Consider the following 12,766-nt stretch of genomic DNA (forward strand, 5'->3'; position numbering starts at 1 on the left):
TTCTAAAGCACTGCTCGATAGATTAAGTTATCAGCAGTGGGAAAGGTTAACTTCCCCCTATCTCTGTCTCTCTCTGGAATATGGCTTTATCTTTTCTTTTCTTTTTGATCTTCGTGTGATTTGGCTCAGGGAGTTGGGAAAGAAGCTGAGAAGGCGACACCTCTTGTGACAACGATGAAAGATTCATCCAGCTTCAGAAAGAGACAGACAGAACTTTCCAGTGGTGGTGGCCTTGCATGGGTGGAGGCCTGGCGTTGGCATGTGTTTTTCCTTCCTTCAAACTGATGCCACTTAGAGTCTGAACCGGTGTCTGATGTTTTCCTCCCACAGAGAAATACTTTTGTCTTTGCCACTGACTCCTCCTTTGAGAGCCAGCGCTTTGATGGTTGTGCGTGGCAGGTTGAATGGAAAGGACTTAAAGAATCAAAATAGAACGAGAGTCCAAGTCAAGTGTTTTTCTAGCAGAGAAGGAGTTCCAGCCCCACAGAGGGAAACAGCAGCTGGGAAACAACAAAAACGTTCTTACTTCTTAGGATCCAACGTGAGCTAATTGTTGCTATTATCTTTTTATTCTTCTGTTTCAGGAAATTGCAGCTTATTTAATAACATTTGAGAAACACGAAGAATGGCTAACCACCTCCCCTAAGACAAGGTAATGTCCCAGATCTTGCAGTTTTTCAAATATGTACAGTAAATGGATTGATTTTCATTGATTACCTGATTTGGCCAGCCGATTCACGGGCAACAAGTTGAAAATGCCATGTTGTGCTTGATGGCTTGTGACATTGAGGTCTCATTCACTGATCTAAGACTGTGGCAGGAATGCAATCAGATGGATGAGAAACGGCTCAGCTGCCGTCCTGCCAGTTGGAACTTTTAACCTGGTGGCTGCGGCTGGATCCTTCAGCCGGGTGCGTGAAGCCTTGGCAGGCGGGAGTAGCAGGGGAGTTTATTTTGGGAAAGTGCTCACCTGCCACTAGTGTTCTCTGGAAACATGCTTTTTTAAAAAGAGGAACTAGCTTCACTGCCCATTTTTATCTCAACATGTTTTACAAACTGGAAGTTATTCTTGATTGGTGTTAAGATCACCCCGAATCAGAAGCAGTGGCTAAGTTTGCAGGTTATTATGCAGTGGATGTCCTTGAACCTACTAACTGCCACAAACATTTAACTTCTCTTACCACTTGGGAGTAGAGGGAATTGGTGAAAATATAGCCGACCTGTGTTCTGCCAGCACCAGGGATGTTATTATTTTGTGAAGAATGGTGACATTGGGATTTAGGATGGATTTTAGAGGCAGCCTCTTCTTTTATCCCCAACTCTAAGTTTTTATTTTTTGGTTTGTTGCATTCTAGAGCTGTGGAAATACGTGGCCACTCTCTTCCAATTGCTGCAACTTTTCTATTAGTGGTGACAGGGCCAGGTGTTTACGAGGGCGAGGGGTGTTAGCTGGAGTGTGGCTTACAGGATGCCTGGATGGCGGGCTTGAATTCAAGAAGTGGAAGCCCAGTCTGTTTCACTTTGGACAGAAGCACCGAAGTCCCCAGGTTTGTCACCTGGCACCAGGGAAAGGGGTTGGGGCATGGCCTCTGTGCCCTTAGCCTTCAGCCTAACCTGTTCATCCTTTCTGAGGCATGGAGGACAGAGGGTCTTATCCTTAAGAACATTTTCTCATGCTAAAAAGTATTTAAAAATATTACTTCACTAGGCTTTGAATCTCTTAGATGAAGGCAAAACTTTCCGTTTTGCAGGAGGTTAGATATTGAGGAAAGAGAGATTAGTTGTTGTGAATCCCGCCCCAAGTGGCTCTGATTTATCTTTCAGTGGAGACTGGAAGGCGACTCCCTCTGCAGGCGTTCTCAGCCCCTCAGCCTGCTGGGGCCACACTTTCCTTTGTTATAAAATCGGAGGGTTTATATCAGTCATCTTTTGCTGTGATAATGCTAGGTAAGAAACATCTCCCAGACTTAGTAACTTAAAACAACAAATTTCCATTTCCTGCTCATGGGTCTGCGGGTTGGCTGTGGCTTTGGGTTGGGGTTGGGACTGCTCTATGCATCTTTTTGTCCTAGGGACTCATGCTGAAGAAGTCCCCTCTGTCTGGGACTCTGCTGCTCATGGGGAGGGCAGGGGCTTAAAAGCCCAAGGCAGTCGATGCAGGTGCAATTAAAAACCCTGCTTGGGTGTGGCATCATATGTCACACCTGCTGACAAATCTATTGGCCAAAGCAAGTCCCACGGCCGAGCCCGCTAAGAATGGGGCTGGGAAGGATGTCCTTTCCCAGGGTGGGGTGGGAGCGGGGAGCGGGCAGTAACACAGTCTGCTCTTTGGAGAGGACGGCACATCACGCACCGTGGGAAGCCTGGCCTGCTCCCCTCTCCTTTCCTCAGGGGCATCTTTTCTAGGGTGTCAAGGTCGGCGGGAGGCTCATTAAACCACACGCCACTGGGTCCCACTCCAGGGCGTCCCATGCAGCAGGTCTGGCGGGGGCCCGAGAATTTGTTATTTCCAACAAGCTCCCAGGTGACGGGACGCAGCTGGTCTGGGACCTCACGTGGAGAACCGCTGCCCTAGTTTTCTGGGGGAGCAGGAGGCTCGTCTGGCTTCTGTCTCTGCACTATTTCCTGACTCCCAGCGGCGGCTCTCGTCTCGAGCAGCTGCCAGCCTCGCCGGTGCCCTTCACTCCCGGAGAGACGCTCCTCGAGCCTGAGCGGAAGGAGAAGAGCTTCCCTTTAGCCGGAGTGAGATTCTCCGGGACGCGGCCCGGGCCAGGCACCTGACTTCAGATGTGCAGCCGTGCTGTGTTCCGGCCACCCTTCGACTACAGCGCAGTGGGACATTCCAAACGGGGGCTTTTACCTGGCATTTTGGCCTTTGGAATTTGGGTCTCAATTGAAAACCGAATGTTACTCACAGTCATGCCTGACTCACTTCACTTTTTGGGGGTATAAATAGAAAGAAGAGACATCTCACCCCGAGGCCCGGGGTGCGTGCCTGGGAGAGGAAGGAATGTGGGTTTCAGGTTTGAGCCCCTGGCTCTGTCACTCAGTGGCTCTGTGACTGTAAGAAGGTCATCTGAGCTCCTTTAAAAGCTCCACTTTTTCTTCTTCGTGTAGAAAATGGAGTCAATGTTGGGCCCGTCCCCATTGGGACATTAAGAGGATCGAGCGTGACACTGTTTGTGGTCCTGTTGGAGAGCTGCGAGGCTCTGTGCTGGGTGTTGTCACTGTTCCTCTTGTCTACAGGGGCAGTCCCCTAGCCTGCTGGCGGGTTTGACTTCAGCACGCACCTGGCAAAATTTCTCCAGGCTTTGGAAGGACGAATTTTTTTTTTCTAAAAGCTGAGGGTGAAGACAGGTTTCCTATTAGTATTATAATATCTACTTCGTGTTTACACTTGAAAGCTTCTGGTCCCAGGAGGAGGAAAAGTTGCTGTGGTTGTTCAAGGACCTTCCTAAATTAGTTGTTGAGTTTGGATCCCCCAACCCCCACCCCCATCGCTTGTATTGAAATTAATTGGTGCAGTTAACTGCTGAGTTCAGACAAACTGGCCTCCTGGTATTAAGGAATTAATGACACCAATACTCTGCTGAATGAGAAGGCAATACAACTTCTGTTTGCCGCTGCTGCCGCCGCCACTGCTAATTTCATTTTAGAAAATTAATAAAAATGAATTGCACCACTGACATTTATAGAGTTTCCTAATAAAATGATACATTGTTTGTGTGGAGGAATCCCTATTAAATTAATTGTTGTAATCAGTTCACATATAGATGTTGGTATGGGAGCCGCAGAGGGATCCACTGCGAGTCTCCGTGGCTTGCTGATGGCCGGGGGTTATAAATAGAGCCCTTGCTCAGATACTGCCCTAATTGCAGAGAAGGCCCCGGGAGCCCCGGCTCACCTGTTTAATAATGAGACACGCTACAAGGAGGCTCCCAGGGCTGGGGGCCGCGGGGGCGGCCGCCACGGGCTGAATGCTGAATGTTCCAACAGCCCGTATTGTACCATCAGCAGCTGGGACCTCCAGTTTGAAAAGTCACCCTTCAGGACGTCTTTATTTGGCACTTGCTGTGTGCTCAGCACTATAATAATACCATTTGGAGACCTTAGGGAGCTCCACACTCCCCACCCAGCCAAGGTGAATTTGGGATCTGGGGATGAAGAGTGTCCTCCCTCTGTCTAGAATGTTCTTTCCGCTCCGCCTGCAGACCTCAAGTGAGTGTCCCTTCCTCTGTGAGGTCTCCCCTGACCACACAACGTAAAGATAGGCCCCTCATCCAGCCAGCCAAACCTCCTTTCTTGTTCTTTGTTTCTCTGGAGTGCTGGCGGTTCTGTCATACTACGTCTTTCACCGTTTCTTTGTTTAATTTCTTTGTTCATTATCTGACCCCCCAAAGTGGGTAAGCAGCAAGAGGAGAGGGAGTGTGGGCTGGGCTTATTGGCGGACGCCCCAGTGCCCGGCACAGCGTGGTCGTGCTGTGCAGCGTGCACGCTCGGAATGAGACAGAGCGGGGTAGGAGGTGAGTCTGCGTGTTGGAAGGGCGAGATCTGGCTTCTCTCCACTTCAGTTTTTCTTGCAGATCTAGTTCCAGGGTCGGACCCAATACTGTATTCTTGAGCGCTTCTCACAGGCTGGGTGCTGTATTTTTCAATCTGTAGGACCACTCCGCCAGGCCACGAGGGTGCGCATCCTCGAGGGGCTGCCCAGCGAGTAAGCGTTGGAACTGAACTTGAACCCAGGATGACCCTACTGCAAAGCCCGTAACCTCTGTGCTTGGCCTGCCCCTCTGCTGGCCAGAGTGGGTGTGGAGACCCCAAGGGAGCCGAAGACAAACACCCCCTGTCCCTCTCCACCTCCTGACACCACAAATTCTGAACCCACGGGGACACCCAGGCGCCAGGCAAAGGCTCTCTCTGTTGGCACGTGGCCAAGGCATGCCAGCCGGGCGTTCCCCCCCCCCAACTGGAGTGAGCCCCCCAGCCACAGGCGGGGTGCGGAGAACTACACACTGCCCGAGGGAGCAGCCCCTTCTCCAGATGGCAGGCGACTGCACAAGTTAGCAATCCCGATAATTTATTTCTCCTCCCCTGGGAAACGTGCAACCTTCCCTGGAAGCCGCGGACGCACAGCGCTCAAGATCGAAGGGAAGGCATTTCCTTCCCGGGAATCCTGTTTATGCCGGTTAGAAGGAGGCTGGAAAATGCTATTAATTATCTAATTAATTAATTAGATGGATATAGATAGCACCTTAACACTGAAGCACTACAGGTCTAGTAATAGAATTTTCCTATAATGAGCACTAAATGCTTTTTTGGTCAATAAAGCAGTAAAACAGCCACGTAGGAGGAGGGGTCTGGAAGGGAAAGAGGGGAAAAGTGAGCTCTGGGACTCAAGTGGCTTGGCCAGAGACCGCCCCACCATCCATCCAATGCTTCTTCTAGTGCCTGGATGTCCCCCGCCTCCCGTGGTGGGTGGACACAGGTGTTGTTGGTCCTCTGCTCTTCCTTCCTGGGACTCCCTGACTCCGTGGTCTGACCGTGAAGTCTCTGTGGGTCCTTCCAAGCCTGCACCTCCCCCTTGGCACCGGACGCTGTGTTATTATCTCAGCTTGTCACCTCCCCTCCCCCTCCTCCCCGACTCCCACTCCGGTTTCCATCTTCCAAGTTCTCTGGTTCTCAGAAGAGCCACCTCATTTGTAAAGATGCCAAGTCTTACACCCTGTCCTCCCTGGGGCTCCTCATTCTCTTTTGTGCCTGGAATCTAATTAGCCACCAATTCTGCCAGCGTTTCAAACTGTAATTCACATCCCTGTTTTCCTGGGTTTTCCCCCTCGGTTCGGCCAGTTCAGTCCTCACCACCTTTATTGTGCTTGGATTATTGAAATAGCTCCTGCTGCGCTTCCGTCTCTAAACTGAACTCCTCTTCCCAGTGGTTTTCCGGGAATGTTCCTTTTATTGCATCATTATTCTCCTTGCAAGCCTTAGAGACGTCCTATGAGTAGAAGTCCAAACCCTCCAGTGCTGTGTTCGAGGTGGTGGTTCCGTCTCAAGCCGCCTTCTCAGTTTATTTTCTTTGCGCACCTCCAGCTGCCCGCTGCAGTTCGGGGGCTGCTGACTGCTGTCTCAACACATCTTCCTTGCCCCCACTTTGGCCTTCACGAGGCCATCAAGCTCACCTCCAACGCCCTCGTCCAATGTCCAACCCGATCTGCCTCGTCCTGGGCGCCCTCCCCACACGTGCCGGCCAGGCACGCCGCTTCCCTCCAGCGTCCGCACTGCACTCGCTTGCCCGTCAGCTGCTTGACAGTTCAGCCGCCACAAGTGAGTGTTCCTCCCCAGTGAGATGTGTGTTCCCCAAGGACAAGGCCAGGCTGCCTCTTTTGTCTCTTAACAGCCCATGGCACGGGAGGCCGTAGCTCTGACGTCAGAGAGTGTGGATCCCTCATGGAGCAGCAGGTTTGCCCAGGAGACAGGAGCACCAGCACCCAGACTCCGCAGCCAGGGGTGTCCTTTGTCCTGGAGAGCCCTTGGGGTCCCAGAGTAGTGCCAATCTGTGTGCAGAAGGCTCTTCCTAGAAAGCCCATTTTGTCAGGCCCAGACTGGCTCCTGTGTGGCCCCGGGGAAGTGACCTGTTGGCCACCTTGGAGGCATTTGCTCCTTGGGACAGACAGTTACAGGACTTTTCTAAGAAAGCCCCCATTCCTGGTGAGGCTACACGAATGACCAGAATAGAATTGCAAAAATAATATGGAGATACCATGTAGATGATTAAAAAATTCCCAGAACTACAGAGGACTGAAATTCTGACACCTGCCACAACATGGATGAAGCTTGAAGACGTTATGCTGAGTGAAATCAGCCAGACACAAAGAGACAGATATTACACAATTTCGCATGCATGAGGTATCTCGAATGGTCGAATTCAGGGACAGAAAGTAGAGTAGGGGGGTGCCAGGGGCTGGGGGGAGGGAGAAAGGTGGGCTTGGTGTTTAATGGGGACATAGTTTCGGGCGGGGAAGATGCAGAGAGTTTTGGAAATGATGGTGATGGCTGCGTAGCCATGTGGATGTACCTAAGGCCACTGAAGAATACGCTTAAAAATGGCTAAAATGGTTAATTTCATGTTACATGTATTTTACCACAATTAAGAAAAATTCTCAGAGTTGCTTCTGGAGCCCTTTTCTCAGGTGCTCAGTTGGGCAGGGTGGAGGGTGGGAGGATGCTCCAGTGTGTGTGTGCGTGTGTGTGTGTGTACACGCGTGCATGCGTGCGGCAGTGCTGTTGGTAGCCGTGCACGTGTGCAGGGGCATGTCGGTGCCCAGAGTTTGGCGGAGGGCAGTCTGGCAGTCTTTACTCAGATCATTTCAGGGACTCTGTACTTGGGCATGGTAAAGAAAAAATAAACTGGGTCAGCAATCACTTCAGTGTGGTAACTAACCTTTGCATTATGCTGAATTGGGGACCTGCTCTCAAATTAACATAACGATGTGTCATGTTACATGCACTTCAGCATTTGCCTAATGTATTGAGCAAATCCTTGACCAAGTCCAAACTGTATCATCATTAGCCAAAGAGCAACTGCGGTGCGAGGGCGTTCGCGGGCGCCGTGTCTGTCAGAACCCACGGGAGCCCCGGCTGCCTGAGGACCGACCCGGAAGGCACCTGTCACGGAGTTTTTATACATTTCCGGGACGGGGCAGGGAAGGCGCTGTGACCTGGGTTCTGATAAAGCGTCTCGTTGGTTTCTCGACAGTCGTGGGGGTCCCTAGCCTCCGAGTGGAAGTAGGTCTGCCCCGGATTCCAGTTCTTTTATCTTTATCCCAGTTAATCACAGAATACAAATTGTGAAAGCGGGAGGAGCCCACGGAGCCCCGCCCCGCCTCTCCCCTGTGTCCGGTGGGGAGAATGTCGCACACACTGGGCTTGCGATCACAGGACAGGTGAGCCTCCTGTGTCCTCGGCCGTGCTTTGCCGCTTACTGAAGTGGCAGTGCTGGCCGTGTGGCCGTGTGCTCCTGTCCCTGGCGTGAGGGCTGGAGTCACCCTTCATCACGCCCTCCTCGAGTGTGGGAGCCAGGAGTGCCAGTCCCGGGGCTCCCCGAGGCAGCGGGAGGGAGGCGTCTGTGTTCGTGTCCCTCCTCCCTGAGGCAGACAGCAGCCAGCTCTGGCTCCTGCTCCCCACTTTCTTTTAATATTTTAATCTTTACAAAAAAATATCCCTTCTCATAGTTTAATATGTCAAATGGTCCTACAAAGCTTGGAGAAAAAGCTAGAATCCTCTGCCCTACTATAGCTCAATCTGTTTCCCAGGGGTGGCCACCTTCCACTCTTTGGGTTCTGATATTTACCTCTGGATCTGTAAAGATGTTTACTCTGCTCTTTCTTGATTTGTCAAGTTTAGACGTTGTCTTCCGACTTCCTCGTATGCTAAGGGAGGACTTGTCGCCCTTGCCTCACTGGCTGCCTAGTTCTTCCTTACCTGGGGGAGGGGCTCCTTCATGGCGACAGCCAGCTTCTGGCTGGGGGACTCTGAGATTCAACATTTCTAGATCTTTCCTCTGGCGACATTTGGGTTCTCCCGCTAAGGATCCACCAGCGCTCTGCCTGCTGTGAGCCGGGTTGGCTGCCAGGGGTCTGGAGCCAGGCAGGGCAAGGGGCTGGGCAAGTCACCATTCGGGGTGAAAGCTCTGTCCTACTTCTCCATTTATGTCCTGCTTCTTGCTTCTCTTCTGCTCTTCGCACGTCCAGAGTCTTCCCAGACTCCCTTTCTCCCAGAGAATCAACTTGTCTCCGGTGGGGCTGAGGCCAGGTGGGGGTTGCCTGGCTGCTCAGGGTAGATATAGGACCCTGGAGGGTGGACTGCCCCCTACACAGACCCGCAAGCCCTCCCTGCCTCCCACGACAACATTCCCACTCGGTCTTCTGTGGCACCTGCTGCTTCCAATTCACGAATCGTTCTGGGCTCCGCAGGCCAATCAGCTCGTGTTCCCCGTGTCCCCTCCACGGCACCTGGGTTTTCACTTCCCATATTCTGCCCTGTCAGTTACCAGCCCTGCGTCTGCTTCCCCTCTCTCCAGAACGTGTTAACGTTTCTTATCCATGCTTGTCTCCGTTCCCCTTGGCTTTATCCTTGTGGGTGTATAGTCGTTTCGCTCCTCTACTGTCATTGGCTGGGACGATTGGTGCTTAATCTCCCTCCTCACCGGCCCCGACTCTTCCTCGCTGGCCTCCACCGGAGTCATCGTCCTCTCTCTCTTTCCTCTTATCTCATGCTCACTCTCCGTCTAACTTGCTCTTTCACTGTCTTGCTCCCCCCCCCCTTTCAGTCTGCAGAAAGAAATGCCTCAAAATGCAGTTTTTTTTTTTTTTTTATAAGGACAACAGTTTCCTATAAAATGCAGTTTTTTGAGGTTTCTAAATGAACAACTGCTCAGGGCTAAAGAAACCCTGTTGCTGACGTGCGCACACTCCTCCCGTGCGAGGACGCAGGTGCTCAGCCCGGCCCACGCCAGGCCCCTGCTGCTGGCCCCACTCGCAGTCTTTAACACACCAACCTTAGTTCAGAGCCTCTCCTGGCACTGGGGCAAGGGGTGTGGCGTGGCCTCTCCCTAAGCAGAGCTCCAGGGGTCCTGGGGGCTGCCAGGGCCATCTAGCATGCCGTGGATGTCCCCTGACTATGGCATCTTGATGCCTTTTATCTTTACATGGTTGCGAATGTGTCTTCCTTAGATTACATCAGGATAAGAGTCTAATGTGGCAGGTGGCTTCGTGTCAGGGTGTCTGTGATGCGCATCGGGGTGCTGGGGCTCCCCCACTGGAAACTGCTCACCCAGGGCGATGCCTGCTGGCATCTCTAAGCAGGACAGCCTGGCAGTGATTAATATTTCTGAGAATGAAAAAGCTCACTGGCACTGTGCTCACACAGATCGATAGGCATTTGCATGCCCTGTCAGGGGCCATCTACGGTAATTTCTTTTTGTTTCTGCCAGCTACCAGTTTATTCTTAGATCTTCACCCCCCTTCCTGGATTTGGAAAATTGGGATTGTCTGGTATTTCTGTAATGGCCTGGATTGGCATCTGTGGTGTTTCCTCTGGATCAATTCTGATCTAATAAATCGTTGCTTGCTGCAGGGAGAGGGAGTGCCCACGTGCCCATGGCCCTGCAAGGTGGGGAGGGCTGTTCTCGGAAATCACGACTGTCTGCGAGTCATTCGTTTCTGTGTAATGAGTCAGCACCAAGTCGTCCGGGTGCTCTGGGCCAGAACTGTCCCCCCTGTTCTGTTTGACTGGAAGATGTTACTGTCTTTGCTATTCTTAGATTTTCCATGGTCCTTTATTATGGAGCTTTCTAAAAAAATTCAAAATAAACCTAAACAAAGGAAGGAAATCTTTCCTGATTCTCCAACTCTACTGCATATCCCATTTCCACATGAGCTTTTGCTTTGTGTGGGGTGTGGGTGTTTACATTATACATACGCAGATACATACATACATGCACAGCACACATGCCCCTATGTAGTCACATTTACACATATGCACATGCTCGGGCACATACAGACACAGATACACACATATACACACACATGATACATACATATACATACGCACATAACATCCACACCTACACCCACATGTAGACATATGCATATATGCATGCACACAACACATACATGCACACACAAATATGCAACACACAATACATGCATGCATACTGCACAGAAACACACAATGCACAATATGCCCTTATTATGCATGTACATTCTTATAAACATACACATGTACACACATGTACAAATATACAACCCCCCACACCTTCCTATATTGGTCACTGTTGTCTTGTAAGAAAATATTTCTGGGAAAAGTTTCCTTCTGTTCCTTCTATGTTTTAATAAGATGAACATTTTTGGGGAGAAGAAAATTTCTCCTAAAAGAAAAAAATAATTTTTCTGTGCTGGCCATCCCTGACCTCACCCAGCAGGGAACTTACTGTTAGTTAAGCTGTTGAGTTTGAGGTGACTCGGGGGAGAAGAGGGAGCCGGAGCTCAGGCCGGGGAGCCACATTCCGGACAGGAGGGTCCTGGCCACGCCAAGGACGCGGGACTCGCCGAGGCGTTTCTGAACCCTTGACAGGTGGTCCACGGGAATCCCGAACCAGGGATTCTTTTTCCTGCTTTGGCATCCTGTCAGGCGCGGGACGTTGGCTGTGGGGCAACTGAGTTTGTGTGGAAGGCGGCAGCGGGTTCCCAGGCCGAGGCGTCAGGGGGATGAGTCCCGCCAGGTGGGAAAGGTGCAGGCCAGGTGGGAAAGGTGCAGGCCAGGTGGGAAAGGTGCAGAGACAGGCGACGTTATCGCGGATGGAGCAAACTCGGGGCAGCGGTGTCGGACTGGAAACAGACGAGACGCTTTTGCTTCTCCCCGGAGCACAGCCTGCACCGAGAAGTGTGCCATTTCCACATATTCTGGCACCAAAAAATAAAAATAAAAAATATCCACAGCCCTCCTGTCTCCACGGTCACCCATTGTTCCAGGCTCGCGATAATTAACTCAGTCCGCCAGCGGTGGGGGAAGCTGCCCTCCGAAGTGGCTGGCGGAGCTCTGGTTGAGGAAGGGGCGCTGTCTTCTCCCAGGGCCGAAGCGAGCTTTTCACTCCCGAGCTGCACGACACCAGATCGTCACCGTCTTGCGGTGGTTGGTTGGCATCTGTGCCTCCATTTGTTCAGTGAATACTTTTTGATTGTTTACCGTGTACCAGGCACTGCGCGGGGCCTTGGGACGTCGCGGTGAACAGGACAGAGAATTTATAAGAACCGTGGCTTTGATGAGAGCTGCAGGGACAAGTGCAAGGCAAGGCTGCCCCTCTAGCGAGGCGGGGCGGGAGGGAGGGGCGGCTGCCTTCCTGGGGGCTGAGGGCTGGGGAGACCTGATGCACACACGTGTGCATGTACACGTGTGCATGCACATTATCCGGGGCCATGGTAGCCCAAGCATATCTGAGGCAGGAAGGTGCCAGAGGAGTGTCAGAGTAGAAAGTCCTCGCGGCGGGAGGTGGTGAGAGGGGACAGCAATGAGCCGACGGGGTGGAAAAGGAGGCGGGTGGGGTTACGAAGGGCCGGGGTGTCAAGGTTAAGGATTTGAGGATAATGCTGGATGGAGTGGGGGTTCCTAGCGGAGGCTTTGGAAGAGGGCAATTAAGTGAGTGGATGTTAACACCCTCACCCTGGTTGCCCTGGGGATGGAGGATGAAGTTCCAGAGTGGGAGTAGGAAGAACCCAGGAGCTCTCGCTTGTCCCTGTAGACACCCATTTTACTGATGGGAAGACTGAGGCACTGTCCACCTGAAGGTACCCATGTCCTCCCAGACACCCCAGAAGGCGCAGGGGGGTCTGACCATATGAGTGTGGCCAAGCAGAAGAACTCAGTGAGTTGGGCTGCGCTGGGGGACCTGGGGGCTCAGCGGCTCAGAGCGCCAAGCTTCGGTTGCCCTCGAATGCCAGGTGTTCTGCATCTGGCTGATGTCAGACCCACCCGTCCCATCATCCGCTCACATTCTGTCCCCCTTTGAACTTACTCCTGCTCCCATGTCTGCGTGCTCAGTCCCTCCTCTTCAAACTGGGGAGGAAGTGGTCTCCAGGGGCCAGGGGCCTTGCCGGCTGTGGACGCGCCACATCGCCGGCCCACGTACTTGTTAGAAAAACTCGGCCACCGATGATGCCGGGGAGGGAGAGCAGGGAGAATGCGTGGGAGAATTATTGTCTAGGAATAA

General features: G+C 52.1%; 1 protein-coding gene across 27 annotated transcripts in view; it reads left to right on the top strand.

The window, feature by feature from the left end:
- Positions 1-12,766, top strand: part of CAMTA1 (calmodulin binding transcription activator 1) — an 857,123-nt gene that overhangs the window by 291,732 nt on the left and 552,625 nt on the right. For all 27 annotated transcript variants that reach the window (XM_075993569.1, XM_075993565.1, XM_075993574.1 and 24 more), the window contains one exon: positions 585-652. In XM_075993569.1, coding sequence (XP_075849684.1) covers positions 585-652 — 68 coding nt within the window. The remainder of the gene's footprint in view (positions 1-584; positions 653-12,766) is intronic.

This window comes from Microcebus murinus, chromosome 2 (genome assembly GCF_040939455.1).
Source record: "Microcebus murinus isolate Inina chromosome 2, M.murinus_Inina_mat1.0, whole genome shotgun sequence".
Classification (NCBI taxonomy): Eukaryota; Metazoa; Chordata; class Mammalia; order Primates; family Cheirogaleidae; genus Microcebus; species Microcebus murinus.